The 27,259-nt window shown below is 36.2% G+C and overlaps 2 protein-coding genes across 3 annotated transcripts; one reads left to right on the top strand and one right to left on the bottom strand.

Moving 5' to 3' along the window:
- The first annotated feature begins 1,911 nt into the window (after positions 1-1,911).
- Positions 1,912-16,158, top strand: LOC131948256 (ficolin-1-like). 2 transcript variants are annotated; one of them, XM_059309790.1, is made up of 5 exons: positions 1,912-2,090; positions 3,656-3,738; positions 6,764-6,892; positions 14,287-14,406; positions 15,750-16,158. In XM_059309790.1, exons 1-5 carry the CDS (start codon positions 2,012-2,014, stop codon positions 16,119-16,121), a joined length of 783 nt encoding a protein of 260 aa, XP_059165773.1. In that variant the 5' UTR covers positions 1,912-2,011; the 3' UTR covers positions 16,122-16,158. The 2 variants fall into 2 exon arrangements, with proteins under 2 accessions (XP_059165773.1, XP_059165774.1); XM_059309791.1 differs by lacking the exon at positions 6,764-6,892.
- An 8,233-nt stretch (positions 16,159-24,391) lies between these two features.
- LOC131948263 (apoptosis regulator R1-like) lies at positions 24,392-25,284 on the bottom strand. The gene is made up of 2 exons (XM_059309801.1): positions 24,877-25,284; positions 24,392-24,547 (listed from the first exon to the last, which is right to left on the bottom strand). The coding sequence occupies exons 1-2, from the start codon at positions 25,282-25,284 to the stop codon at positions 24,392-24,394; spliced, it is 564 nt and encodes a 187-aa protein (XP_059165784.1).
- Positions 25,285-27,259: the final 1,975 nt, after the last annotated feature.

Here is a 27,259-nt window from a genome sequence, read left to right as displayed (position 1 = left end):
CTTCATATGCCGAGATCAAGAAACACATGAACTATACTTAGTCTGCCAAAAGAATGGCTAGGTCTAAAGAGGACTTTAAATATACATACATTGTTAAATGCCACGTCAGCTTAATCTAACACATTGTTTGATTACCTGTACTATTCTCGTCCGACAATGGACTCTTCCAGAAATAGGTGTGCTAAGTTGTTGATGATATTTAAAAAAAAGTTATCAACGTTTATGTAATTGTTTAATTTCATTCGATTATAGAATTTGTCAAGGGGCTGCCAGTCACATAAGAGAGAAATCCCCAAAGTTAGCTAGGGGCAGTAACCCACCGAGTGGAGAATACTTCATTATAATAGAACTTTTGCTATGGAGATGTTCTGATGAACATGGAAGCACACCCATATAGATTTTGAATAGAAAAATGAAGACACCGATACAAAAAGAATGCTTATGTATAATGTTATGCAGTTAATAATAAGGCATGTATTAATATATATATATATATATATATATATATATATATATATATATATATATATATATATATATATATATATATATATAGTAATTGTGTTTGTATATATATATATATATACATTGACAAACCTCTCCGTTCGGGTCAACAAACTACAACATCTTTAATGAGATAATTTAAAGCTGAAGATAAAGTATGACTTAAAACCAGGACCGACCATTTAGTTGTCTATCACTGCAGATAAATCCTTTGTAAATAACTTGACTATCTTAATCTCTAAGTCTGACGATAACCAATTTGTTTTAACATATGACGTGGCGCCACGAAATAATACTCCTACGGTGAATGTTTGGTTGTGCTTGTGAAGCATCGAACTGTTATACAAACGAAACTATTACTATATGGGTATTGTGTTTGGAAGACGGGGTTGCATTGAGATTTCATAAAAAGCAAATTACAATCGCAGATAGACCAAAACATAGCTCGAGACAATGTTTTGTTGACTCTTTAGAAACTCAAAAGTGTTGTCCCAATCAAAACGATTATCTGCAGCTAAGGTCTCGAATTCGGATCTTGGTTTGGGGATGAGAATGATGGCTGTCACAGAGTCTACCCAACTCTGATGGGGAAAGTTAAGGCGGCTAAACATAATGCTGACCGCACCATCCATTCATATACCAAGATCAAGAAACATATGAACTATACTTCATCTGCCAAAAGCATTTCTAGGTCTAAAGAGGAACTTAACTGTCCAATCAACCAACGTATGGTCATCTCTTGTTCAGTGCAACGTCAGCTTAATCAAACACATTGTTAGATTACGTCTACTGTTCGCGTCTAACAATGAACATTGACTAACTCATCTGTTTGGTCAACAAAATACAACATATTTAATGTGATAAGTGATTAACCTGTGGATATAGTACGACTTAAAATTAATGCCGACTTTACAAGATTATTTAGCGTTTCATCATTTGAGATAAACTATTTGTAAATAACGTGATTATCTTAATCTTTACGTCTGCTCTGATTGCTAGGTCTAAAAACGAAGTTTACTGTATTAACAACCAACATTCTGCCAACACGTATTCACTGCCACGTCAGCTAAATCTAATACATTTGTTGGATGATTTGTACCATACATGACCGACAATGAACTCTTCCAGAAATAGGTGTGCTAGGTTGTTAGTGATATTTTGAAAACAAGTACCAATGTAAGGGTAATTGTTAAATTTATACCATTATAAAATTGTTATCTTTATATTTGTGATTCTGTCACTATTTACATGTCCACGACCACATTTTATCTTCTTATACCAGTATCACAATCATTCTTCCACCCCTTCTGCTTGCATATGAAATGATCCAAATCCCTAAACAACCTGTTGTCACAAGACGATTGGCTTATACCAAAAGGTTATATAAAAACGTAATTTATTGATTTCAACACTGAGCTCTATCACCACATCAACGAAACAGACTCGCTGTTCCGATGAGGTATTCGCCTTACAAACAGCTTCCCATTATAGTTGGCTTGCAGCTATAATGGACTACTGCAGTCTGCTCATCGCTGCCATATTGTTCTTTCAACACTTTCATGGCGCATGCGCTGATGATACGGCAGGTAAGGCTTTGCTTTATATCAGGGATCTCCAAACTTTTCAGTCCGAGGGCCGCATTAACTATCAAATTTCAGTTCGGGGGCCAGTTTCTTCCAGGCATGTCTTTGATTTTTCTGGGCAAACTTCCTCAGCAATCACCAAGAAACAATTTTTCCTTAGACCAGGGGTCTCCAAACTTTTCAGTCCGAAGTCCGCATTAACTATAAAATTTCAGTTCGGGGGCCAGTTTCTACCAGGCATGTCTTTGATTTTTCTGGGCAAAGTTCCTTAGCAATCACAAACGAACGATTTTTCATTGTACAAAAAGATCTCCGCGGGCCGGATGAGAGGACATCGCGGGCCGCAACCGGCCCGCGGTCCGTAGTTTAGAGACCCCTGCCTTAGACAAAAAGATCTCAGCGGGCCGTAGTTTGGAGACCCCTGCTTTATATGAATACATATATGTATATATATATATATATATATATATATATATATATATATATATATATATATATATATATATATATAAATGATATACTATACGTCATATTTAAATTTTATGGGCGATACAACATGTTCTATACACCATGCACTATATACATTACATCATATAGTATACGTCACCAAACATAGTCTACATTACACAACAGACCAAGAGCTATAGATTATTAAACATGATGTATACACCATACAATATTTACTATACCCTATATACAATATACGGAACTTACACGATGTACTATCCCCTTTTCGTTTTTGGAAATAAATTTTGAAACGTTGTAAAACTTTAATCTAACAAATAGGCACAATGGGCTAAGCAATCTCATAAATAGACACTTGATTTTAGAACTTGGTGTTGATTTTTTAAATCTTTTTGTGCCTATCATACATGGGGCTGCCACAGAAAGAAAGCTCCCTCCACTTTTGTCAGTCTTTGGATTTCGGTTTTATAATTGAAATTTTTAATAAAAAATAACTTACATTTGTGGTCAGACACATACATGTGCTATCGAGTGTGTGTTTCACTGTGTGTGTGTATGCAGGTAAAGCTCTGTGTAAGTGTGAATAAATGCATCAACCTGTTTATATAATAATGTAATTTGAAATATATGAATGCACAAACATGTTTTAAAAACATATTTGAGCTATGTGAAATCTATTCATAAAATGAAGACATTTCTTTAATAATTAAAAAAAAAAAATTAAAATACTAAACAATATTCTATTATCAAAACGACGCATAACAAATGTGTATACAAATTTCACGGCTACGAACTTAACATACTTACAGCTATTTACATGTGTTAAGCATTAAAAATTTCTATTGAGACAAAGTGATCTATTAGGCAGATGAAGTAAAGGTCGTATGGTTCTAGAGTACTGTAGTTTAAGGCGTAATATTGTCAGCAGTAATGCCTAGAAGACTTACTTTCCCAGACGCGAGTCATGTACACTTTAGCGCTTGGTGGACTCATTGACGTTCCTTTGACTTAAACCGGGATTCGAACTCGATACTTTCGGCTTTGTAGTCTAGCGCTCTACTGCTAGGCCACGCCCTTTAACCGTGTTAATTTTTACTCACTAGAAACAGAGAACAGATACACTAAAAAAGCTGGATCACCTCGATGCAAGAACAAACCTCACTACTGCCGTACCATAGACGGTCCCGTAAGTCCGTCTTATTTAAATTAATTTATTATTTGTGTTTTGGTTCATTTGCAAGTCATGCTAGAGTAGTCCAAAGTTCGAGGGTAGTGAGTCTGTTGGTACATTTTAAATCCCTCGTGTTTATGTATAGGTACCCCAGGGTTGTGTATTTTATTATGTGTATAAAAAAGAATGTAAACGATTGTAAGGGGGCGTTTTACAATCTTTTTTTTTGTTCGCAAAGTCTGTTTGTTTGTTTTAGTTTGTTTGTTTGTGGTTTTGTTGCAAATGTTTTAACTCAATTTTGTCCTACTTTTAATGCAAAATTTCCAGAAACGTTTCACTTCGATGACAATACAAATCTTTTTATTTTTAATTTAAGTAGATGTTTTATTAGTCATTAAAATTAATTAATCAGTTTCGGTACTAACAATATCAAATCACTCTATACATTACAATATTTAACAACAGAAGGGGGAAAAACTAGCTAGACGCTATCAACCATCAGTCTTGTGAGCTGTGGTTCACGCCGAATGTTTACAATCGCGGAGACGCTCGATCTAATAAAAGCTATTAGGGAAAGATAATGTTTTTAATCGATTTAAAACTTAACGTGTCGGTCGCTATAATATGTAAAAAGAAAACCCTCTCATAAACGTTAAAGCTTTTATGAAAGATAGCAGTTTTATTTTCTTATTTTAAGTGCATTAAAAAGCTTGTTTTAGAAAGTTTTTTTTTCTTATATGTTTTCTTATGTGGTTAGATAGCCTATTTAGTGGAAGGCTGTTTAGGCTAGGAGGTGTGAATCTGGACAGAAATAAAGCGCGAGTGATCTCTCCTAAAATTTCTCGAATATACTTACATAAGGATGGCACCAAGTGAAAAGCAAACAATGAGTGTATAATAGTGCGGAATATAAATACGTTTTACATCCATTTGCTGTTTGTTTTTGAGAAATCGGAAATAGCGTAATTTATTACTTCCGGTAAACGCAAAATGCTCAACATTTGATAGAAGGCAGGGATTTTGATATATTATACTTATATTTGAAATTTAGTCTATTTAAAAGAAAGAGTGCTCAAGTTATAGGCTTTTGAAAAAATAAAAGTAGAATAAGTCTATTCGGTTTTCCGGAAATCATCGAAAAGCTGATACAGAACTACACATTTTATATATTTGAAATTTTATCAACCTAGCTGTAACGGTGCTCAAGTTATCGTGTTCACATACACCTACACATGCATACAGACATACGGACACAATTCCAAACCTATGATTTTCTGACTCAAGGAGGTGTAAAACATTCGAGATTTGTCAGGGGCGGAACTACAGTGCCGCCAGACCCCGCAATGCGGGGGGGGGGGGGGGGGGGCCCATGACGTTTAGGGGCCCAATTCCGACCAAAAAAACAATCAATTTTTTTTCAAAAATAATGTTTTTCGTGCACCTTGATAGTGGTTTTGTAAAAAAAAAAAACATGTCTACTATAGCAGTGATTGCTCTACAGTAACTAACACACACTGTTGCGAAGAAAAATATTTTACTAAGAAGAGCTGTAGATAGGCAAACGTTCAGACTACTTCCATGACTTACTGCCCTTCTTTGAAATAAGGGTGCCCATAAAGCTCATTTAAATAGTTTTGTACAATGTAAATTAAAAACCAATTAATTCTTTTAATTATTATTTAAATAAGGCATAATAAAGAATCCTGTAGCTATAAAAATGAATGTATTCAAACCTAATAATATAAATAAAAAAATCATAAAAATAAACATAACGCGAGAAACCATTGCACAAATCAAGCTTACGTGTTTATATAACTTTGACCAGCTTGCTCATATATAATTAGTTTTTCACAATTTTCGATATAGGTACATGAAAATGTAATACAAACATTTGTAATTTTTTTTTCTGAAAAAAAAATTCGATACAGTTAAAAACATTTAAAACAATCATGGTTAACTGCCATTACTGTATTTCTTTATTTCTAATTACCTTCATTTGAATTGTTAATCGACAAATCATTTTTTTATTAATGTTCACCATTTTGCTCATGCATTGAAATTTTTTGGCAATCCTTGAACTATGTTAAAGACTAACGCACACACACATGTGTATATGCTGATGTAATTATTTCTATTTGAAAATAAAAGTATTAAAAAAAATACAAACATTTGTAAAATACGATTACTGCGGGCCCGAAACGAGTTCGGACTTAGATTAAAATACTCAGGTAATAGACTATTTAAAATTTAGAGAAGCAGGTTTCTATATATATATATATATATATATATGTATATATGTATATATATATATATATATATATATATATATATATATATATATATATATATATATATATATATATATATATATATATATATATATATATATATATATATATATATATATATATATATATATATATATATATATATATATATATATATATATATATATATATATATATATATATATATTTAGGGGGGGCCCAAAAAATTTTTTTGCGGGGGAGCCTTTTTTTTCTAGTTCCGCCACTGAGATTTGTTAAAACCCCGATGTCGGATTTTTGCAAGATTACAATACTTCCTCTATATTTTATATACGAGAAATTAAAAACAAGAAAAATAGTATGTTGTAGTCTCTATTAAAATTATTACAATGACGTTAACAATTGGAAACCAGTTTATCTACTTGACTTTAACATTCCTACTTGCTATGTATATATTTAGGCATTGGGTGAAAGTACTGTTGGCAAATACATTTATAAAATGTATCTGTTTAAAGTATTGCTTTATTTAATGTGTAATGGTAAGCGCTATTAACTAATAAAATAAATTTATTGAAGACAATTTGGTTTTAAAAGCCAATACAATTTTAATACACAATCGAATGTGGAAACAAACTATATAAATCCAATCATGGTGGTTTTCGTGGATGTAGCGTGTTACACACGGACGGACAAAAATACACAACGATATGATAAGATAATTTTTTTAAATCGTGATTGTTCTATTATTAACTGGCAAAAAATTTAATTACCAGACAAAACCAAAATGTGAAAAACGTTTCATGAAACCCTCCCACAAAGAAAGAATGGTATTTGAATCATTGGGAACAAAACATGTTCTTTGTGACACTAAAACTGATGGAGGTGGATGGGTCATTTTCCAGGTTGTTTTTTTATGTTGCACTTAAACTAATGGGGGTAGGTGGGTGTGTGAATATTTACCTTATTTCTATTAAAAACATTGCTCTCTAGCTAGTTGAAAGATTTCATTAGAGACGAATATTTTTGGTAAAGAAAGACATTTTTATTTAAGGTGAATTTATCATCATATTATCATAAAGCACTTTAACTTGTGCTTTAATTTTGTTCATTTAAGTAACAGTAAATTGAAAAAAAGTATAGGTAAATCAATATTTAATTTGTTAAATATCCTCCTCATTTGTTTTTTTTTATAATTCATTTTTTTTCTTGAAAAAAAAAACGTCAAACATCACTAATGACTAGAAATTGTTTTTCTAAAATTCCTAGTGCAGCTTGCTAACTTTACAGTTTTTTTGTATTTTTGGGTTGACTTTGAAAACGAATGTATGTGAGAAGTTAGAGTTAGGTAAAAATTGAGTTACAAGAATTACCACACAGACAGAAGTATAAAAAGACAAACAGGACAAAGAGACAGACTTAAAAAGCAAAAATAATCTTTCGAAAATATATTTAGCGTAACACACAGATTTGATTTTATCACACTGTAACGGTCACCTATCTACCAGCCAGATAGATGGTGAACGCTCCCGGATTCGTTTCAAGGGTTATATGCAAATGACCTAAAGCCTAAATGAATGAAAACTAACTCAACAACTCACTAGGGCTCGATGTCGAGGTCTAGGGAAAACTAGTGAAACTATTGAAGTTAACAACTCATTCAATCTGCATACAACTTTTAATAAGTGAACAAGTCGTGGCAGAACACGAGATTAAACAAGATAAAATATTTAGTTTAGAAATAACAAAAACCCAACTTACAAAGCGTAAGAATAAATACTATCACAGATTCTAACACTTTATAAAAATAGCCACAGTTCAATAACACTGCTATAGCATAAATAATCACTTGGCCACAAGTAATATAATACTAGGATACTTAACAACTTAATACTACATAGCACACTCAGGACTTATGCTCTCTCACGGACGCTTGGTCAAAATGGACTGCCTCGAGATACCTGTGGGCGGCCTATTTATAGACTGAGGCACACAGAAGGTCATTGGCTGGGGTGGTCATATGGTCTGAATCAATCAATCATCTTTTGATGGAAAATTTCTGAGTCTAAGACTCTCTTAGTAAGATAGATGAAAAAACCGGTCCTTATACCGCAGACCATATATGGTAAGGGAACAAGTGTAAACCTAAAAATAAACAGACCTAAGTAGGTCACATCCCCTCCCTTTTTGGAAGTGGCAGATAGGTTCCACAAAAAACATACATAAGGAACCAATCTGGCATAAAAAAAAAATGTTCTACAAATGTAGCAAACTAAAATCTTAATACCAGGTGAAAATATCCCTGGAAATTAAAAGGGAAGTAACTCAAACTTTTACAATTCGTGAAAGGGGGGTAACCCTTTCAAAAGTAATAATACATCAAAGTCCCTCAGAAAGGGGTATTACAATATTTCATTGTGATACTATAAGTGGTAAACCTGACAGGGTAAATTCTTTATTTCAATGACTAGCTACAATATCAACTGAGTCATGTGAGACATATTATCATAAAAGATTACATATAATGAAAAACCACCTTTAAATAAGGTTCACCTGAAAATAAACAAAATATTCAACAGGATTGAAATTTTGAAAAGAATTCAAAACTCAGACCCCTCACAATTCATGTGAGTGTCACCCAAACAAACTTGTAAATGGTCTCAACCAACCACAAAACATGTCACATGATCAATGAGGGTAATAAGGTTTTACATCCTTGACAAACAGTCAGCCACAACATTATCAGTTCCCTTAATATGGGAAATTTCCAGATTAAAATTTTGGAAATATAAACACCATCTCAATATTCTGTGATTCTTTTGCCCTAACTTGGAAGTAAACTTAAGAGGGTCATGGTCAGAAAACACCATGACTGGATTGATTGAAGACGTGACATAGACTTCAAAATGTTGTAAGGACAAAACCAAAGCTAAAGCTTCTTTTTCAATAGTGGAGTAATTTTTTTGGTTCTCATTTAACTTCCTGGAAAAAAAGCGATTGGATGGTCAATCCCCATGTTGTCTTCCTGAAATAAGACTGAGCCAATGGCTAAGTTGCTAGCATCAATGGCAAGTTTAAAAGGCTTGCTGAAATCTGGGGCAGCCATAACAGGAGCATTAGATAAAAATGACTTAATGGTCAAAAAAGCTTCATGACATTTAGTTGACCATTCAAACTCAACACCCTTTTTCAATAAGGCAGTAAGAGGTTCAGCTACAGCTGAAAAGTTTTGACAAAATCGTCTATAGTAACCTGCCATCCCAAGGAACTTTTTGATCTCTTTACAATTTTTGGGAGGAGGCAACTTTACAATAGCATCTCGTTTAGCTTCAATGGGCCTAACTTGGTTAGTTCCCACTTGATAACCCAAATAGGTAATCGAACCTTTACAAAAATCACTTTTATGCAGGTTTACAGTAAAATTAACTTCAGACAATTTTCTAAAAAGGTCAGTCAACTGAACAATATGTTCTTCAAAAGTATCAGAAAATACAACTATATCATCTATGTAGGCCTCACATCGGTCTATGTCAGCAATGACAGAGTTAATGACCCGCTGGAAAGTTTGACCAGCATTTCGCATACCAAATAGCATACGTTTGTATTTATAAAAACCATTACGGGTCACAAAAGCAGATATTTCTTTTGCACGGTCAGATAAGGGGATTTGCCAGTATCCTGACAGTAAATCAATTTTGGAAATTATCTTAGCTTGACCAACTTTATCAATAACGTCCTCTATTCGAGGTAATGGATAGGAATCAGCTTTGGTGAGCGCATTGACCTTCCTAAAGTCGGTCACAAACCTGAAAGATCCACCGTCTTTCGGGACTAAAAGACAGGGGGAACTCCAATTGCTGAAGCTGGGTTCAATGATATCATTTTTGATCATGTACTCAATTTCATCTTTTATCAAAACAGCTTTGTCTGGGTTAACTCTATAGGGGTGTTGTTTGACAGCTTTTGCATCACCGACATCTACATCATGAGGTGGTACCTTTGCTTCTTTGGGGACATCCCCAAAGATAGAGGGAAATGTCTCAAATAACTGAGACAATTTATGGCTTTCCTCAGTGGGTAAATGCATAAGGTGGTCCTTTAAATTATCTTAAAAAGAAGAATTTAACAATTTTGGGGGTTTCAATTTGACATGTATCACATCATCAGAAACATTTGAACATACAGGTAAAGTAATTTTAGCTGTGGAAGGAAAATTGTTACAATTATCATAAAACTTTTTCAGTGAGTTAACATGATACACTGTCTGTTTCTTTCTTCTGTCAGGAGTATTGACAACATAGTTCAAATCACTTAATTTTGAATGCACCGTAAAGGGACCACAATATCTTAAGGATAACGCATTGTTCAGGTTAGGCACGAGCACAAAGACTTTCTCGCCTGGATTGAATGTTCGTTTACGAGAACTCTTATCATACAGTCCTTTCATTCTCACTTGGGCCTTTCTTAAGTTCTTGTGAGCCAACTCGCACACGGCTTTCAACCGAACGTGAAAATCGTCAAAGTTCTCCACTGGATGGTTACTGGTACCTGTCCAACGCTCGTGGATCAGCTTCAGGGGACCACGGACAGAATGTCCAAACACAAGCTGAAAAGGAGAGTAACCTAGAGACTCCTGGACACAGTCTCTAGCAGCGAAAATAATCCAAGGAACAATTTCATCCCATTGGGTGTTACTTTTAGCGAACGTTCTCAGCATGGTTTTGAGTGATTGGTGAAACCTCTCAAGTACACCTTGAGACTGAGGGTGGTAGGCTGAACTGGTGACGTGTGTAACACCTAATTTGGATAACGCTTCCTGAAAATGGTGGCTGGTGAAGTTGCTGCCTTGGTCTGTTTGAACGATTCTTGGTAATCCAAAGGTAGTGAAGAACCGGGTCATGGCTCTGACTACAGTCTTTGCCTTAATGTTCCGTAAGGGGAGCGCCTTGGGAAAACGGGTACTGGAACACATAAAGGTAAGTAGGTACTCGTTGCCCGCCTTTGTTTTAGGCAAGGGACCTACATAGTCCATGATGATTTTGGAAAAGGGTTCTTCTAACACAGGAATCGGGTTCAAAGGGGCCTTAGGAATATTCTGGTTTGGCTTACCGGCCAACTGACAGTTCGTGCAACTTTTGCAGTAACGCGACACATCATTTTTCATTTTCGGCCAAAAAAACAGTTCTTAGATCTTTGCCATCGTTTTCGTGACTCCTGGGTGCGCTGACATCGGATGGTCATGTGCCAGTTTCAGTATTTCATGCCGATAAGGTGGAGGGACCCGCAGCTGGTTTTTACCCAACCATGGTTCGGCAGGTGAGGCATCCACTGGTACAGAGCGACGAAAGAAGAGGCCGTTCTCGGAGAAATACTCCCCATCGTCAGATGAAAGGGATTTTTCGACCATTGCTTTGAGTTCAGCGTCGACTTGCTGAGCTTTAATGATGTCTTCCTGAGAAATCCTCAGGGGTAAGCCCAGGCTGGTGTTCTCTGGAAGCATAGACTCCAGTTTGGGAGTTGGATTTTCCGACGATGATGGTAGGTGTGGTTCATGCGTTGAGTCAGCCAATTGTTTGGTTTGGCTTCTTGTCACCACACATGCAGGATATAGTTCATCATCAATATCTGGAACTGTTGATAGAGGGTTCTGGACCGTACAGGGGTATACTTTGCTTTCTGCAAGGTCATTCCCTAGAAGCAGGTGTACTCCTGGGACAGGAATACTATCTATCACTCCTAAAATGACCTCACCTTCGACGAGATGATGTTTCAGGGAAAACTTGTGTAGAGGGACGACAGTGGATTCTGCCCCCACTCCTTGGATAACGGAAACATTTCCGGTGTTCGTCTCCGGTGTAATGTCCATTGAGCTTTTCAAAAGAAGTGACTGTGACGCTCCTGTGTCTCTTAGGACGGTGATATTCCGCTGAGACAACGGATCACCTGGTGTGCCAATGACAGCCTCTGCTATGAAAGATGAAAAGTCAACCTTTCTCGATCCCTCGAGATCGGTAGACTCGGAAAAAACTGGATGGTGGCGAGAACAGTCAAAATGTGACTGGACGTAATGGGTGGAGACTTGATTTCCTTCCTGCGGACACTTAGGGTTACTGTCCCTTAGAAGACTAGAGTTCATATTTGAACTGGCTGCTTGAGGGGTGAGAGCATTGTGCGCAGAGGTACGCACCACCTCTCTGTTAAATTGAAGACGCTTATAGCAGTCCTTGACATGGTGACCAGGTCTCTTGCAGAACTGGCATACTGCTCGACGATTGAGAGTTGATCTTGGCTTCTCTCTGGGCTGTAACGCCTTCAAGTGTTGGCCAACAGGGGGATTGTTGCCAAAAAGGGGAAGTACAGGGTTGAGGCGGTTTCCTGACACTGGTGGTTTCTTATGTACCAACGTATATGTGTCGGCCGACTCCGCAGCCTTCTTGAGGTCGTCTATCCTGTTATCCAGGATGTGTAGTCGTATGTCTTCCGGTAGGGACTTGAGGAATTCCTCCCTCAGAACAAGTGATCTGAGTTTCTCAAACTCAGAAACTTCCTCAGAGTGTAGCCACCTTGAGAAAACTTTCTCTTTTTCAAAGAGAAATTCCACGTAGGTTTGAGTGGGTAGCTTTCGGAGTGATCGGAATTTTATCCGATAGGCCTCTGGAATCAGTTCGTAGGCCTTCAAAATGGCAGTCTTGACCAAACTATAGTTATTTTGAACATCCTGAGAGAGTGCCTGGTATGTTTTTGCAGCTTTTCCTGTAAGAACCGTGCTCAATAAAGCAGTAATGGAAGTTTCGGGCCATTCACATGTCTTCGCTAAACTCTCAAATGAGTTAAAGAAAACATCCAAATCTGTTTCACCAAATTTAGGAACTAATTTCCCAAATTTGGCAATCACCTGCCCCACCGACAACTTTTTAGGATCTACTAGAGAAGTGACATCACCACTAACTTTACCAAATTCTAATTCCAACCTCCTCTTATCTAAAGCAATTTTAGCCTCCAACTCCACCTTCTCTAGAGCAACCTTCTCCTTCTCTAAAGCAATTTTAGCTTCTAATTCCACCTTCTCTAAAGGTTTCTCCTCACGGAGTATCACTTCAGCCAACAAACTCTCATCAAATACACCTTCATTAATAAAATGAACTAGAATTTTATCTCTTAACACTTCTGATTTCTGAGTGACAGAGTAAACTAACTTCAATTCCTTTACAACACTAACTAGATCTTTCCTACTCAACTTCTCTACCTCCTCAACTGTGGGGTTTAACAGGAAAGACTCCATCTCAACTAGACTAGTTTCAAGATCAAAACAAAACTAAATTTAGCACAGCCCAACGCTCTGCTATGAATTTGACCTTAAATATAGGACGTGACACGTCTGGCTTTTTGACCTAGATAACTCTAGCCTTGAGCGCGTTTTAATAACACGGCTCCACTGGATAGATAAACCACTAAATCAAACTAAACCTAGTGTTTAACTGTTAAAACCAACAACTCGAACAACAGATTAAATGCCGGCGAGTCCACACTTTGTAACGGTCACCTATCTACCAGCCAGATAGATGGTGAACGCTCCCGGATTCGTTTCAAGGGTTATATGCAAATGACCTAAAGCCTAACTGAATGAAAACTAACTCAACAACTCACTAGGGCTCGATGTCGAGGTCTAGGGAAAACTAGTGAAACTATTGAAGTTAACAACTCATTCAATCTGCATACAACTTTTAATAAGTGAACAAGTCGTGGCAGAACACGAGATTAAACAAGATAAAATATTTAGTTTAGAAATAACAAAAACCCAACTTACAAAGCGTAAGAATAAATACTATCACAGATTCTAACACTTTATAAAAATAGCCACAGTTCAATAACACTGCTATAGCATAAATAATCACTTGGCCACAAGTAATATAATACTAGGATACTTAACAACTTAATACTACATAGCACACTCAGGACTTATGCTCTCTCACGGACGCTTGGTCAAAATGGACTGCCTCGAGATACCTGTGGGCGGCCTATTTATAGACTGAGGCACACAGAAGGTCATTGGCTGGGGTGGTCATATGGTCTGAATCAATCAATCATCTTTTGATGGAAAATTTCTGAGTCTAAGACTCTCTTAGTAAGATAGATGAAAAAACCGGTCCTTATACCGCAGACCATATATGGTAAGGGAACAAGTGTAAACCTAAAAATAAACAGACCTAAGTAGATCACAACACATAGTGAAATTGAGATAGTAGGAGAGAAAAAAATTGGGAAATAAATTAAACGCTCTTTAAAATATAAATTTCAGCGACGTGTCAAAGGGGGAGTGAACTTCACAAAATCCTGGGCAGAATATCGAGATGGGTTTGGCTCGTTTGATGGAGACTTTTGGATTGGAAATCAGTTTATACATCAACTTACAACAGCAGTAAAGAAAACTAAATATTTCTAATTTTGTGACAGAGGGAGAAATTAATTTTATGTGTGTAATAGCGGATAAGAGTATGTGTGTGTGTGGTGTGGGGTATATGAAGAGGCCACTTGCAAAACTTTGCAAGTCCACTTTTTGAAAAAAAACAAGTTGCTCTCATAGCCCCCCCCCCCTAATTAAGTGCCAATTAAAGTAGTATGCTTATTTCTGTCCTAAAAGATACATTTTAAAAATCAATTAGGTAATAGTATTAAAAACTATAAGAATAGTTAACCAAAAAATATTTAAGTCGATTTCCTCAAAATCAACCAGAAGTGACATAACAGGTGGAATCATCAATTATGTAACAGATTTTGAGCAGTTTCTAAAGCAGTGCCATTGTTTACATTCTAAAACTACATTTATAATCCTGCATTTTGCTACTTATAAACCAAAATCATTTTTATGGTTTAATCAGGATTACTTAGTATTTCAGGTACATGCAACTAGTTACAATTTTTTTATCAAATTTAAAGAATTAGGCTCTTGAAAAAAAAACAGGAGAAAATCGTTTCTTTATTAATAAGTTCTATACATTTATTTTTGTGTATCTAAGTTAGGCTACTTGAGGGAAAATATTGCATGCTTCAGGGACTCTTCTTCACATATGGCTGCCATGGCAACAGCGGTCATCTAGAAAAAGAAACATGTCATTGCAGTGGCGTAGCGAGGTCGGGTGTCACCCGGTGCGGCACTTAACGGTGTCACCCCCCAGAGGCGTAGCGATCCTTCCCAGGGACAAACTTTCAAGTTTTTGATTTGCACCCCCCCCCCCCTCAAACTTTCGAGTTGCACCCCCCTCCTCAAACTTTCGATTTGCACCCCCCCCCCCCTCTCAAGTTTTTCTTTATATATTTTACTACTTTTTGCCTTGGTGTCACCCCCCTAAATGGTGTCACCCGGTGCGATCCGCACCCCCCGCCCCCTCCTCGCTACGCCTCTGTTTCATTGAAATCTTAAGGTTTAAAATACTAAAATATATATTGATAATATAATTATTGAGCCTTTCTTTTGCTAAGTCTAATAGAATACGCTTTCTAATGTTTGTAATAAAAAATATTCTAGAAATATTTTTCTTCACATTTTCCAAGTTTTGTGTGATGAAATACTAGTAAACTTAGCATTCATGTTAATGATATTTCACTGTACAAAATTTTGAAAAACTCTGATGCATGCAAATATTTTCTTTAAGTACCCTACACACAAATAAATAAAATAAGGTTTTGTAAATTAAGCAGTTTTTTTTTTCTGGCGCCTACCTCTTTAAAAAGAAATTTCATTAGCGTAATGTCGTTTTACAGGGCTACACGGATATGAGGGTTGACATGAAATATCAAGGACGGCACTACTATGCTCGGTATAAAAATTTTGTCCTGTCAAACGAAACTCTTTTCTATCGCATCAACTTTAACAGTTACACTGGAAATGCCTCTAACAGCTTAGACCAAAATCCGAATCGAGGATTCGCCACTTTTGACAGTGGACCAGCTGTCAGTAGTCATTGTGCTAGGGCTTTCGGAGGTGGCTGGTGGTATAGAGATTGCGGTTCTGCAATGCTAAATGGAGTTTGGGGATCCAGAGGTTACGGCCTAGGTATTTATTGGACAACCGTTACAGGTGTTTACAATTCCCTCAGTTTTGTTGAAATGAAAGTACGAAAACCAAATCCCTAGTAGTCTCCTGGAGATAATGTAAGCATATATGTCAAATTTTGACATCAATAAAGCTCTTCAGACAAACTTAAGTGTTATACTTTTCTTGTTTGATTTGGCAACAATTGTGGTGTTGTTGAAAAAACTATTTCACTTTATATTTTTTGCCTTAGACCTATATAAAATCTGGACTTACTGACAATTCCATCATCAGTTAATGACTAACCTATATCAGTAGCTTGCAACCTTTGAACTTGTTGTAGCTAATTCTGGTACTTCAAGTATTTTTTCGGATTTGTATATTCCACATACATAATCTAATACTCTAGATGAGACAGTTTGCCAAATTTGAATATGAGTTGTACACCAATATTACATTCTATATCAATTTGAGTTTCTGTCATGTTTAATCTGATATCAAAATATGTTGGTTCCAGCATTGGTTTTTTTAACATTACCCCCCCCCCCCCCCCATCACCCGGCCCCCCTGACATCTCAGTGTTCATCATAACTGATATTTAACAAACTGCGGCAATTATTGTTATAGCTGATAATTAACATAGCAATGGTATTTCTTTTTTACCAAAACTGATACTAGACATTGCCATCACACATAATTGATAATGGCGGACATTTAATATTACAATACCATAATGTGCTGATCGCAAATGATAAGTGCCATTACAATGTATTACTATGTTTACCATTATTAATATTTGACGATGTATCGCGTATGTAACTGATATTTGCCATTACAAGGGCTTATTATGTTTCCCATAACTAATATTGGACATTGCATCGAATGTAAATCTGCTATTTGATATAGCAATGGTTTTAGAACGTTTATCATAACTTCTATTTTAAAATATTGCGTCGACGTAGCACCACATCAAAGGTAAAAACAAATGGCCCACTAGTTATTAGGTGAAAGAGATTAACCAAATCCCATATCTTGTGTAAACACTTAACCAAGAGAGATGATAGACAATCAAATAATCGGGTTAAGTCTGACCAGGTCGGATAATCGTCTTTGTCTCACTAAGTAAAATATGTTGTATCGTCCGACGATCTAAGTTTTCTATTACTACGTTATTTTAAATTTACCTGTAGAACATATGTATATCAAATTATAATAGAACATCGTGTAAAACAAATGTATATCAAATGATAATAAAACATCGGGTAGAACATGTGAATATCAAATAATGATAGAACATCCTATAGAACCAGTGAATATCAAATGATGACAGAAAATCGAGCACAACATGTGAACACCAAAAGATGATAGAACATCGTGTAGAACAAGTGAATATCAAATGATGATAGAACATCGAGCACAACATGTGAATATCAAATGATGATAGAACATCGTGTAGAACAAGTGAATATCAAAAGATGATAGAACATCGTGTAGAACATGTGAATATCAAATGATGATAGAACATCCTATAGAACAAGTAAATGTCAAATGATGATCGAACATCTTGTAGAACAAGTGAATGTTTGTATGTGTGTGTTTGTGTATTGACTAACTTCTCTATTCGGTCAACAAAATGACATAAATTAAAGCTGGGGATAAAGTAAAACTTAAGAATTAAAGTGAGACCGACTTGAACAGATCATTTAATTATCTGTCATTTCAGATAAATTGTTTGTAAATAACGTGATTATCTTTATCTCTAATCCGCTGACAGCCAAATTGTTTTAACATCTGACTCTTCAGAAGCTTTACTGCTCTGATGAGTATCTTAGTTGGGGAACCTATAGACGACTGGACGACTCCACCATCCCTTCATTTATTGAATTTAAGAACCACATGAGCTATACTCCATCTACCAAAAGGATCGCAAGCCTAAAGATGAAGTTAACTATACAGTCAAAATTTGATCAATGCAACGTTAACTTATTCGAACATATTGTTGGTTTACTATCCTAGTCTTACAATGGACTATTCCAGAAATAGGTGCGCTAGGTTGTTGATTAATCTAAAACATTATTGTGTAATTTCTTCTTTGCATTTCCAACAATGGGCTATCCAAGAAATACGGGTGATAATTTGTTACGTAATGTAAAACATTGTTGGATGGCTTCTACGATTCATGTGTGAAAATGGAATCTCCCAGAAATAGGTGTGCTAGGTTGTTAGTGATATTTTGAAAAACATTTAAGAATGCTAGAGATATTGTTAAATATTTGTTGTATATCATAACTTATCATTTTATGTATAATTGGGTCAACCTTTTCAAATTTCACAACAACAGTTCATGGTCTGATACCAGTATCAAAATCATTCTTCCACCCCTTCTGCTTGCATATGAAATAATCCAAATCCCTAAACAACCTGTTGTCACAAGACGATTGGCTTATACCAAAAGGTTAAATAGAAACGTAATTTGTTGACTTCAACACTGAGCTCCATCAACACATCAACGAAACAGACTCGCTGTTCCGATGAGGTCTTCGCCTTACCAACAGGTTCCCATTATAGTTGGCTTGCAGCTATAATGGACTACTGCAGTCTGCTCATCGCTGCCATATTGTTCTTTCAACACTTTTATGGCGCATGCGCTAATGATACGGCAGGTAAGGCTTTGCTTTATATCAGGGGTCTCCAAACTTTTCAGTCCGAGGGCCGCATTAACTATCAAATTTCAGTTCGGGGGCCAGTTTCTTCCAGGCATGTATTTGATTTTTCTGGGCAAAGTTCCTTAGCAATCACCAACAAACGTTTTTTAATGGACAAAAAGATTTCCGCGGGCCGGATGAGAGGACATCGCGGGCCGCAACCGGCCCGCGGGCCGTAGTTTAGAGACCCCTGACTTAGACAAAAAGATCTCCGCGGGCCGTAGTTTGGAGACCCCTGCTTTATATGAATACATATATGTATATATATATATATATATATATATATATATATATATATATATATATATATATATATATATATATATATATATATATATATATATATATATATATATATATATATATATATATATATATATATATATAAATGATATACTATACGTCATATTTAAATTTTATGGGCGATACAACATGTTCTATACACCATGCACTATATGAATTACATCATATAGTATACGTCACCAAACATAGTCTACATTACACAACAGACCAAGAGCTATAGATTATTAAACATGATGTATACACCATACAATATGTACTATACGCTATATACAATATACGGTACTTACACTATGTACTATACCCTTTTTCTTTTTTTGGAAATAAATTTTGAAACGTTGTAAAACTTTAATCAAACAAAGAGGCACAATAGGTAAAGCCAATCTCATAAACAAACACTTGATTTTAGAACTTGGTGTTGATTTTTTAAATCTTTTTGTGCCTATCATACATGCGGCTGCCACAGAAAGAAAGCTCCCTCCACTTTTGTCAGTCTTTGGATTTCGGTTTTATAATTGAAATTTTTAATAAAAAATAACTTACTTTTGTGGTCAGACAAGTAGTATAGTAGGTCACGTTTGATGCGTATTGAGGAGGAGGAGGAGAGGAGGGAGGAGGAGGAGGAGGGACAACTGTTGATTATTTAACCCGTTATTGATTGAGTTTTTGCCCACCTGTTGCATATTTTGACCGTTATTGATTGGTTTTTAACCACCTGTTGATTATTTAACCCGTTATTGATTGATTTTCGACCACCTGTTGATTATTGTCCCTGTTTTTTGACCAACCATTGATTTTTTTAGCCCGTTGTTGATTGTTCATTAACCAACTGTTGATTATTTTGACTAGTAGGTTATTGTTTTGATCGGTATGTTGACCACTTGACCACTTGTTCATCATATGTTGTTTTACTTTGTCTTATTAACGATTATCATAGAGGAGGAGGAGGGCATTGTTTTGATCAATTGATCGGTAGGTTGACCACTTGACCAACTGACCAGTTGTTGCTCAGATGTTGTTTTACATTGTTTTTATTAACGGTTATCATGGAGGGGGAGGAGAGCATTGTTTTTCTATTTGTTATCCGGTTGTTGACCACTTGACCAACTGACCTATTGTTTCATTAACGGTTAAAATAATAATGTTATACATTTGTTGACCAGTTGACCAACTAACCGGTTCTTGTTGACCAGATGATCAGTTTACCGGTTGTTGACCACTTGACCAGTTGTTGGTTGTTTTATTGACCTGGACGACAGTCCGGCTTTAACAGTATATAGTAAAATATGATGCGGGTGAAACCCGGGGGCGGGTATGGGAGGTGGTAGCAGGTGGTGCCCCTTCCCTTTGTGTGTTGCAATCTCATTCTCCCTTTGTCTGACGTCTGTGTGAGCTTGTCTTTTGTGTACAACGCGAATCGCGCGCTCGCGCGCTTTGTCTACCCCGAACCATTCGTTATGATCTATTGTAAGGCTAGCTTTATTGAATAGGGCTGGTCTAGTCTTACCCCAGTTGTTAGTGTCTTTAAAAACATTGATATTTTTTCTAAAATAGTGACCAGGGTCAGACATCAAAGAGTATATTCATCAATTATTGTTAACAATTTAAAAAGTAATTTAGGATACCAATGGTTTAACAGAAATTAAACTAAATACCCTTGATTATGTTTTTGTTTTAGTTTCAAAGTCGATTATGTTTCAAAGCTCAAGTTTTGTAAATTTCTTTTGAGACTATGTTGGTAATCACTTCGTTTTCATTGTTTTATTTATTTATTTATTTATTTTTTTTTTTTTTTTTCACCACTTTTTAATTTTAAGATTCTATAACTCTACCATATTGACTTCCACTTGTTTATCTTTTTATAATTTTCTAAAATAAATATTAATATAGAAGATAAACAAATACTATTTTGTTTCTGTAACCTCGGCATATGAAGAGATAGTGTGTTCATCACTATACCCATCAGGCTTTACTGTCCCTAACGTGAGTTAGGAACCCATCAGTACTCAGAGAAATTCTATTGATTTGGACCCGAATTCTACTCTTCCCTGTCTATAGAATGGGACTTCTGTGAGAGTGGGGAGGGAGTGGGGTGGTTCACCCCTAAACTAATCCACGACCACAACGATGGTTCTTTCATTCTTTTTATAGTTTTTAATTGTTACCCTTTAAACATTCTCATGTACGAGAACTCAGCGACATACATTATAATAGCGACAATGGAACGGTGTAGCCCCGTGCGTTTATTGTTTAAATTTAAAAATGTTTGACGCGTGTGCTGCTCGCGTCTTCCCTAATAGAGCAACGAAGGTAGAATCCGATGTTCTATAATTAGAACAGTCTTGTTTACATTCACAAATAGCTTCACATAAATTTAGGATCCCAATGGTTTACTGAGGACTGATACGGGCGAGTTATTTTTATCCGTCATTTATAGACATCAAATAGGCTAATCTAACACAAGGCGAGCTTTTAGAACTTTGTTGAAATTAATTCAAGGGAGAAAACCCTAAAAATATTTACTAATGTGCCGCTGGTGTAATCTTTACAAGCTTGCAAAACATACCCGCATCATTCACTCTAGCATTTTTAAGTGTCACAATAGCGCGCGCCCAAATTCCATTGTATGCCGTGAGCACAATACCCATTGTATGGGTAGCTGAGCCTAGGACAATAGCTATACCCCAACGCAGATGGATGGTTGGATAATAAGCGAGGTATCTTTTCCACGGAGCGAACCGTGAAACAGTCGACATAAAGGATTCGCTTTTGTATTTTATTTTTCAATCAGGGTGGCGCGATATTTTTTTTCTTTTTTATCCGTGTTGTAAAAAAAGGAGGAGGAGAAAGACCAATGACCTACCCTCCTACTCTTGTGTTCCGTGAAGACAAACACAATTTCAAATGTGTATTTGTTACGTTTTAGTAGCGAGACATCGTCTACTCGTTTCTTCCTTGTGACGGCATTAACAGGGGAGACGATTAGTTTCCGCGGAGCGAGTCGTGCGACATTTAAAAAGACATATCAAATATGGTAATGTTACACAAGACAAGCTTTTAGTACTCTGTTGAAATTAATTAAAGGGAGAAAACCCTAAAAATATTTACTAATGTCCCGCTGGTGTAATCTTTTCAAGCTTACAAAACATACGCCGTCATTCACTCTACGCATTTTTTAAGTGCTACGAAGGCACGCGGCTACCTTCCATTGTGTGCCGTGAGCACAATACCCATTGTACGGGTATCTGAGCATAGGACAATGAACCAAACAGACTGTGTCGGAAAAATACTTCCATACAACACACTTCTCCCTCGAAGACAATTTATTTTTTAACTTCACGTTGAGTTATTTTTTAATTATTTTTTTTAATCGCGTATTTGGTACGTTTTAGTAGCGAGATAGCGTCTACTCGTGTCTTCCTTGTAACGTCATTAGCAGGGGAGACGATTCATCTTTTACAGTGAGCTAGACCATATCTTTTCCAAGTGCAACGTACGCAAAATAAAGACACTAGCTTTTGTATTTTATATCGCAAGCAGGTGACGGGATATTTTTTTTTCTCTGTAGCCGTGTTGTAAACAAAAGGTTAGAGGAGGAGATTACTAAGTAAGAGGGGAGAGAAGGCGGCTAGAATCATGATATTTGAGAAAATGGCGACGTTTAGCTATGCTTACAGAGCTCAACCATAAAGACAATATTTCTACTTGAGCGTTATCGGCGAAACTTGTTTTAAATATTATTAATACGCTAAAATTTTAAAATATTTTTGTTTCATACACTGATCTCAAGATAGAGTTTTTAATCAGATCTATTATTAACAAATATTGTCATTTTAACACTTTTTGTAACCTACCAATATATGTGGGGGTATAACTTGTATTGAGTATAGATGTATACGTGTTTAATATTTAATGCATAGAACACAGGACAAAAACAGATTTAGTGAGATTTACATCCCTGCAACATCCGACATAAGGGTTGGGATGGGTACGGGGAAGGCGGAGGAGAAGAGAAAAACACCGTAAAATGTTTAACGTTACAAATGTTTGGCTTTATTCAACGGCTTAAGAGTAGAAATGTGCTATAATTTTATGTATGTCTTCATTGGGAGCCGGACGTTCTCCCGAAAGACACTTGCCCGAATGCCGTTTGCCCGAAGGCCAATTTCCCGAATGGACACTTGCCCGAATGCGACAAATGCCCGAATGGACACTTGCCCGAATGCGACAAACGCCCGAATGGACACTTGCCCGAATGCGACAAATGCCCGAATGGACACTTGCCCGAATGCGACAAATGACCGAATGGACACTTGCCCGAATGCGACAAATGCCCGAATGCCACTTGCCCGAAGGCCGTTTGCCCGAAAAATGTAAATATTAGATAATAAATAATATTTCCAAATAGACATTCTTTAATCAATTTAAGTTTGAAATTTTGATTATTAACACAATTCTAAGCATAAAACAAAGTTGTTTATATTTTTAAATTTAGCTTTTATTTATTTTTTTCAAAACTGAGAAAGTACAGTAAGAAAAACTTTATTCTTTAACAAATGTAAGGTGATGTTGGCGGCGGTGTTCTAACATTCTTTTGATGAATGTTTTGAACACCTTGTTTAGCCGACGTGTTGCGGTGGTTATATAGCTTTTATGACACGGCGTAGGCGGCGCGGCGTCTCGCAACATTGAACAGAGGCGCGTTTGTTTGGTGATCATTTAACAAAAGAATGAGGTGAGGTCTAGGTGGCAAATTTAAAAACTAAACGTAGTCAAATATGTTTGATCGACATTTAATGCACCTTGTTAAGACAATGTGTTGAAGTGATTACTTAATAAAGAAAGCAAAACTCATTTTAAAATCCGGAGATGAATAAAAATTGTATTTTTGTCTAATTTGATATATGGAAGAGAAAGTATGTTTCTACACTTTTTAAATATCAAATACAAATTAATTTAAAATGTCTGCGTGGTAATATATAATATTATTTTTTCACTTTCTTTTTGCGTAGATGTGTTTTGTTTACCAACATTTTAAATTTAAATTGATTACGAATGATTATTTAGTAATATATAATGTTAACATTTTTCGGGCAAACGGCCTTCGGGCAAGTGGCATTCGGGCATTTGTCGCATTCGGGCAAGCGTCCATTCGGGCATTTGTCCCATTCGGGCAAGTGTCCATTCGGGCATTTGTCGCATTCGGGCAAGTGTCCATTCGGGCGTTTGTCGCATTCGGGCAAGTGTCCATTCGGGCATTTGTCGCATTCGGGCAAGTGTCCATTCGGGAAATCGGCCTTCGGGCAAACGGCATTCGGGCAAGTGTCTTTCGGGAATTTGTTGCAGACCCGTCTTCATTGTAACAGTCACCATGACAAATGATTAAAATTTATGATTTTTTGTGCAAGAAATGCTCCCAGTGTGATTGCACCAAGTCCTGCCACAGACCATTTAAGTAATGTTTTAAAAGATGGCCAATCTCTGTGACTTTCAGTGCGTGAATAAAACTCAACCAGACCTTGCTGTAGAAGATAAAAATAAGAGAGACTCAATTTCTTGATTTCTCTATCTTGAAGATGGGTAATCAGTATACTTAAGAGTCATGGGGAGAGGGTTGATAAAAGATGATAGAGATAAAATATAGCTGTAGCATACATAACAATTATCCTAAACACAATATGTATTCTAATGAAAACACAGCTCATAAATTTGAATTAATCAATATTCTGTTGTTCAAATATATCAGTTAAAACAAGTCAATATACTGATTTAGATTCTTCTTAACAGGTGATATAAATTTGATATTATGATGTATGCATATGGAAACTATTCTTACCCATTTATCATTAGACGTCAACCATTCTTGTAAGTTAGTGTCGATATATGAAGTAACCCATTCAACAACATTATCCACCAAATGGCTTTTATTATGTACGAAACAATATACCACAAAGCATCCAGCGAAGCCTAAAAGCGCCACAATCCTGCCCCAGTTAATACCATCAGAGAAGGTTTCATCAACTATTGTTTTAAAAGTATCATAAGCGTTGTTATCAGTAATATTAAGCTGTTCAATCAAATCATTGAATCTATTTCTAAATCGTTCCTCAAATTCATCACCAAGACTACGCATGGCCGCTTGGACGGCATTGGGAGTAACACTACTTTGTCGGCCATCATTTTCCCACTGAAAGCCTTCCTTCGCTACTCGGTGTTTGATATGATCCACTACTATTAAACGAGTATTAAAAGATTCCATTTTTTCAGACAATTCACTTGAACTTAACACATCTTTTTTAAAAAATCATCTCAAACTTTAAATGAGATTCATTTTATATTACACAAAAAACTGCCTAATTCAGCAAACAAAAAAGTGAAGACCTTTTGTCATGTGTAGCAACTAAAGCACCAGCCAATCTTACGGCCACCTGCATAATCGTTCAAATTATAGAAAAAACGTGGTTTGCATCGCGATATTTGAAAACATGGCGATGTTTACCTATGCTTACAGACCTCAACCAAAAAAGGCAATGAAACTAGAAGGAAGAGGAATATATATCTTAGTCTTGCAGCAGATTAGCTGACCATGTTCGCTTTAGTATTACAGTTTTCATCAAACTTCTTTTTGACTTGAACTTCTTTAATTTAAGAAGGTTTACTTATACATAATACATTACGTCTAATTACAATTTTTATTTTTACCACTCAATGTATTTTGTTTTTCTATATCTTGCATTGTCATCTTAATTTTTGATCACCTTAGTAAAAATTTGCTTAAGATTATAAACTTCAAGTTTTAAAAAACCACAACGTTAGAGTACGTCGTGTCAAATGACACGACGTTTAAAATGTCTACATTTAAATTTCCACAAAATAATGACGTAAAAAAAATATGATATGACGTTAGCATACATATCATTCAATCAAATCACTCTAAAGTACAAATTAATAATTTTGATTGATTAAGGGGCTGGGTGAGTTATTTTTATTCGGGTGCCTAGGGAAGGTTTGGGATTTGGTTGGGAGAGAATGTATACTAGAGTCGGAGGAGTTTTGATTTCACCGAGGGTGGTTTCGAAGTTGGTACATGCATGTTTTGGAATTGATAGGGGGAGAGTTTATACCAGGGTCGGAGGTGTTTTGGTTTCGTCGAGGCTGGTTTCGAAGTTGGTACATGTATGTTTTGAAGTTGGATGGGGGCAGCGTTCATACTAGGGTCGGTGAAGTTTTCACCGAGGCAGGTTTCAAAGTTGGTACATACATGTTTAGGAATTGGTGGAAGCCGTGTTCATACCAGGGTCGGTGAAGTTTTCACCGAGGCAGGTTATAAAGTTGGTACACGGATGTTTTGGAATTGAGAGGGGGGCAGAGTTCATACTAGAGTCGGAGGAGTTTTGTTAACACCGAGGCAGGTTACAACGTTGGTACATGCATGTTTTGGAATCAGTTGGTGTAGAGTTCATACTAGAGTCGGAGGTGTTTTGTTAACACCGAGGCAGGTTACAAAGTTAGTACATGCATGTTTTGGGATTTGATGGGGTAGAGTTTATACTAGGGTCGGTGAAGTTTTCACCGAGGCAGCTTTCAAAGTTGTTACATCCATTTTAAGGAATTGGTTGGGGTAGAGTTCATACTAGCGTCGTTTTAAAAACATATTTGAGCTATGTGAGATCTATTCATAAAATGAAGACATTTCTTTAACAATTTAAAAAAAAACAATTAAAATACTCAACAGTATTCTATTATCAAAACGACGCATAACAAAGGTGTATACAAATTTCACGACTACGAACTTAACATACTTACAGTTATTTATATGTGTTAAGCATTAAAAATTTCTATTGAGACAAAATGATCGATTAGGCAGATGAAGTAAAGTTCGTATGGTTCTAGAGTACTGTAGTTTAAGGGGTAATATTGTCAGCAGTAATGCCTAGAAGACTTACTTTCCCAGACGCGAGTCATGTACACTTTAGCGCTTGGTGGACTCATTGACGTTCCTTTAACTTAAACCGGGATTCGAACTCGATACTTTCGGCTTTGTAGTCTAGCGCTCTACTGCTAGGCCACGCCCTTTAACCGTGTTAATTTTTACTCACTAGAAACAGAGAACAGATACACTAAAAAAGCTGGATCACCTAGATGCAAGAACAAACCTCACTACTGTCGTGCCACAGACGGTCCCGTAAGTCCGTCTTATTTAAATTCATTTATTATTTGTGTTTTGGTTCATT

The sequence above is a fragment of the Physella acuta genome, unplaced genomic scaffold, assembly GCF_028476545.2.
Source record: "Physella acuta isolate Inbredline_101_S28 unplaced genomic scaffold, ASM2847654v3 ptg000634l, whole genome shotgun sequence".
In the NCBI taxonomy this organism is placed as follows: Eukaryota; Metazoa; Mollusca; class Gastropoda; family Physidae; genus Physella; species Physella acuta.
Note: the sequence above shows the minus strand (reverse complement) of the source record. Positions and strands in the feature narration are given on the sequence as shown.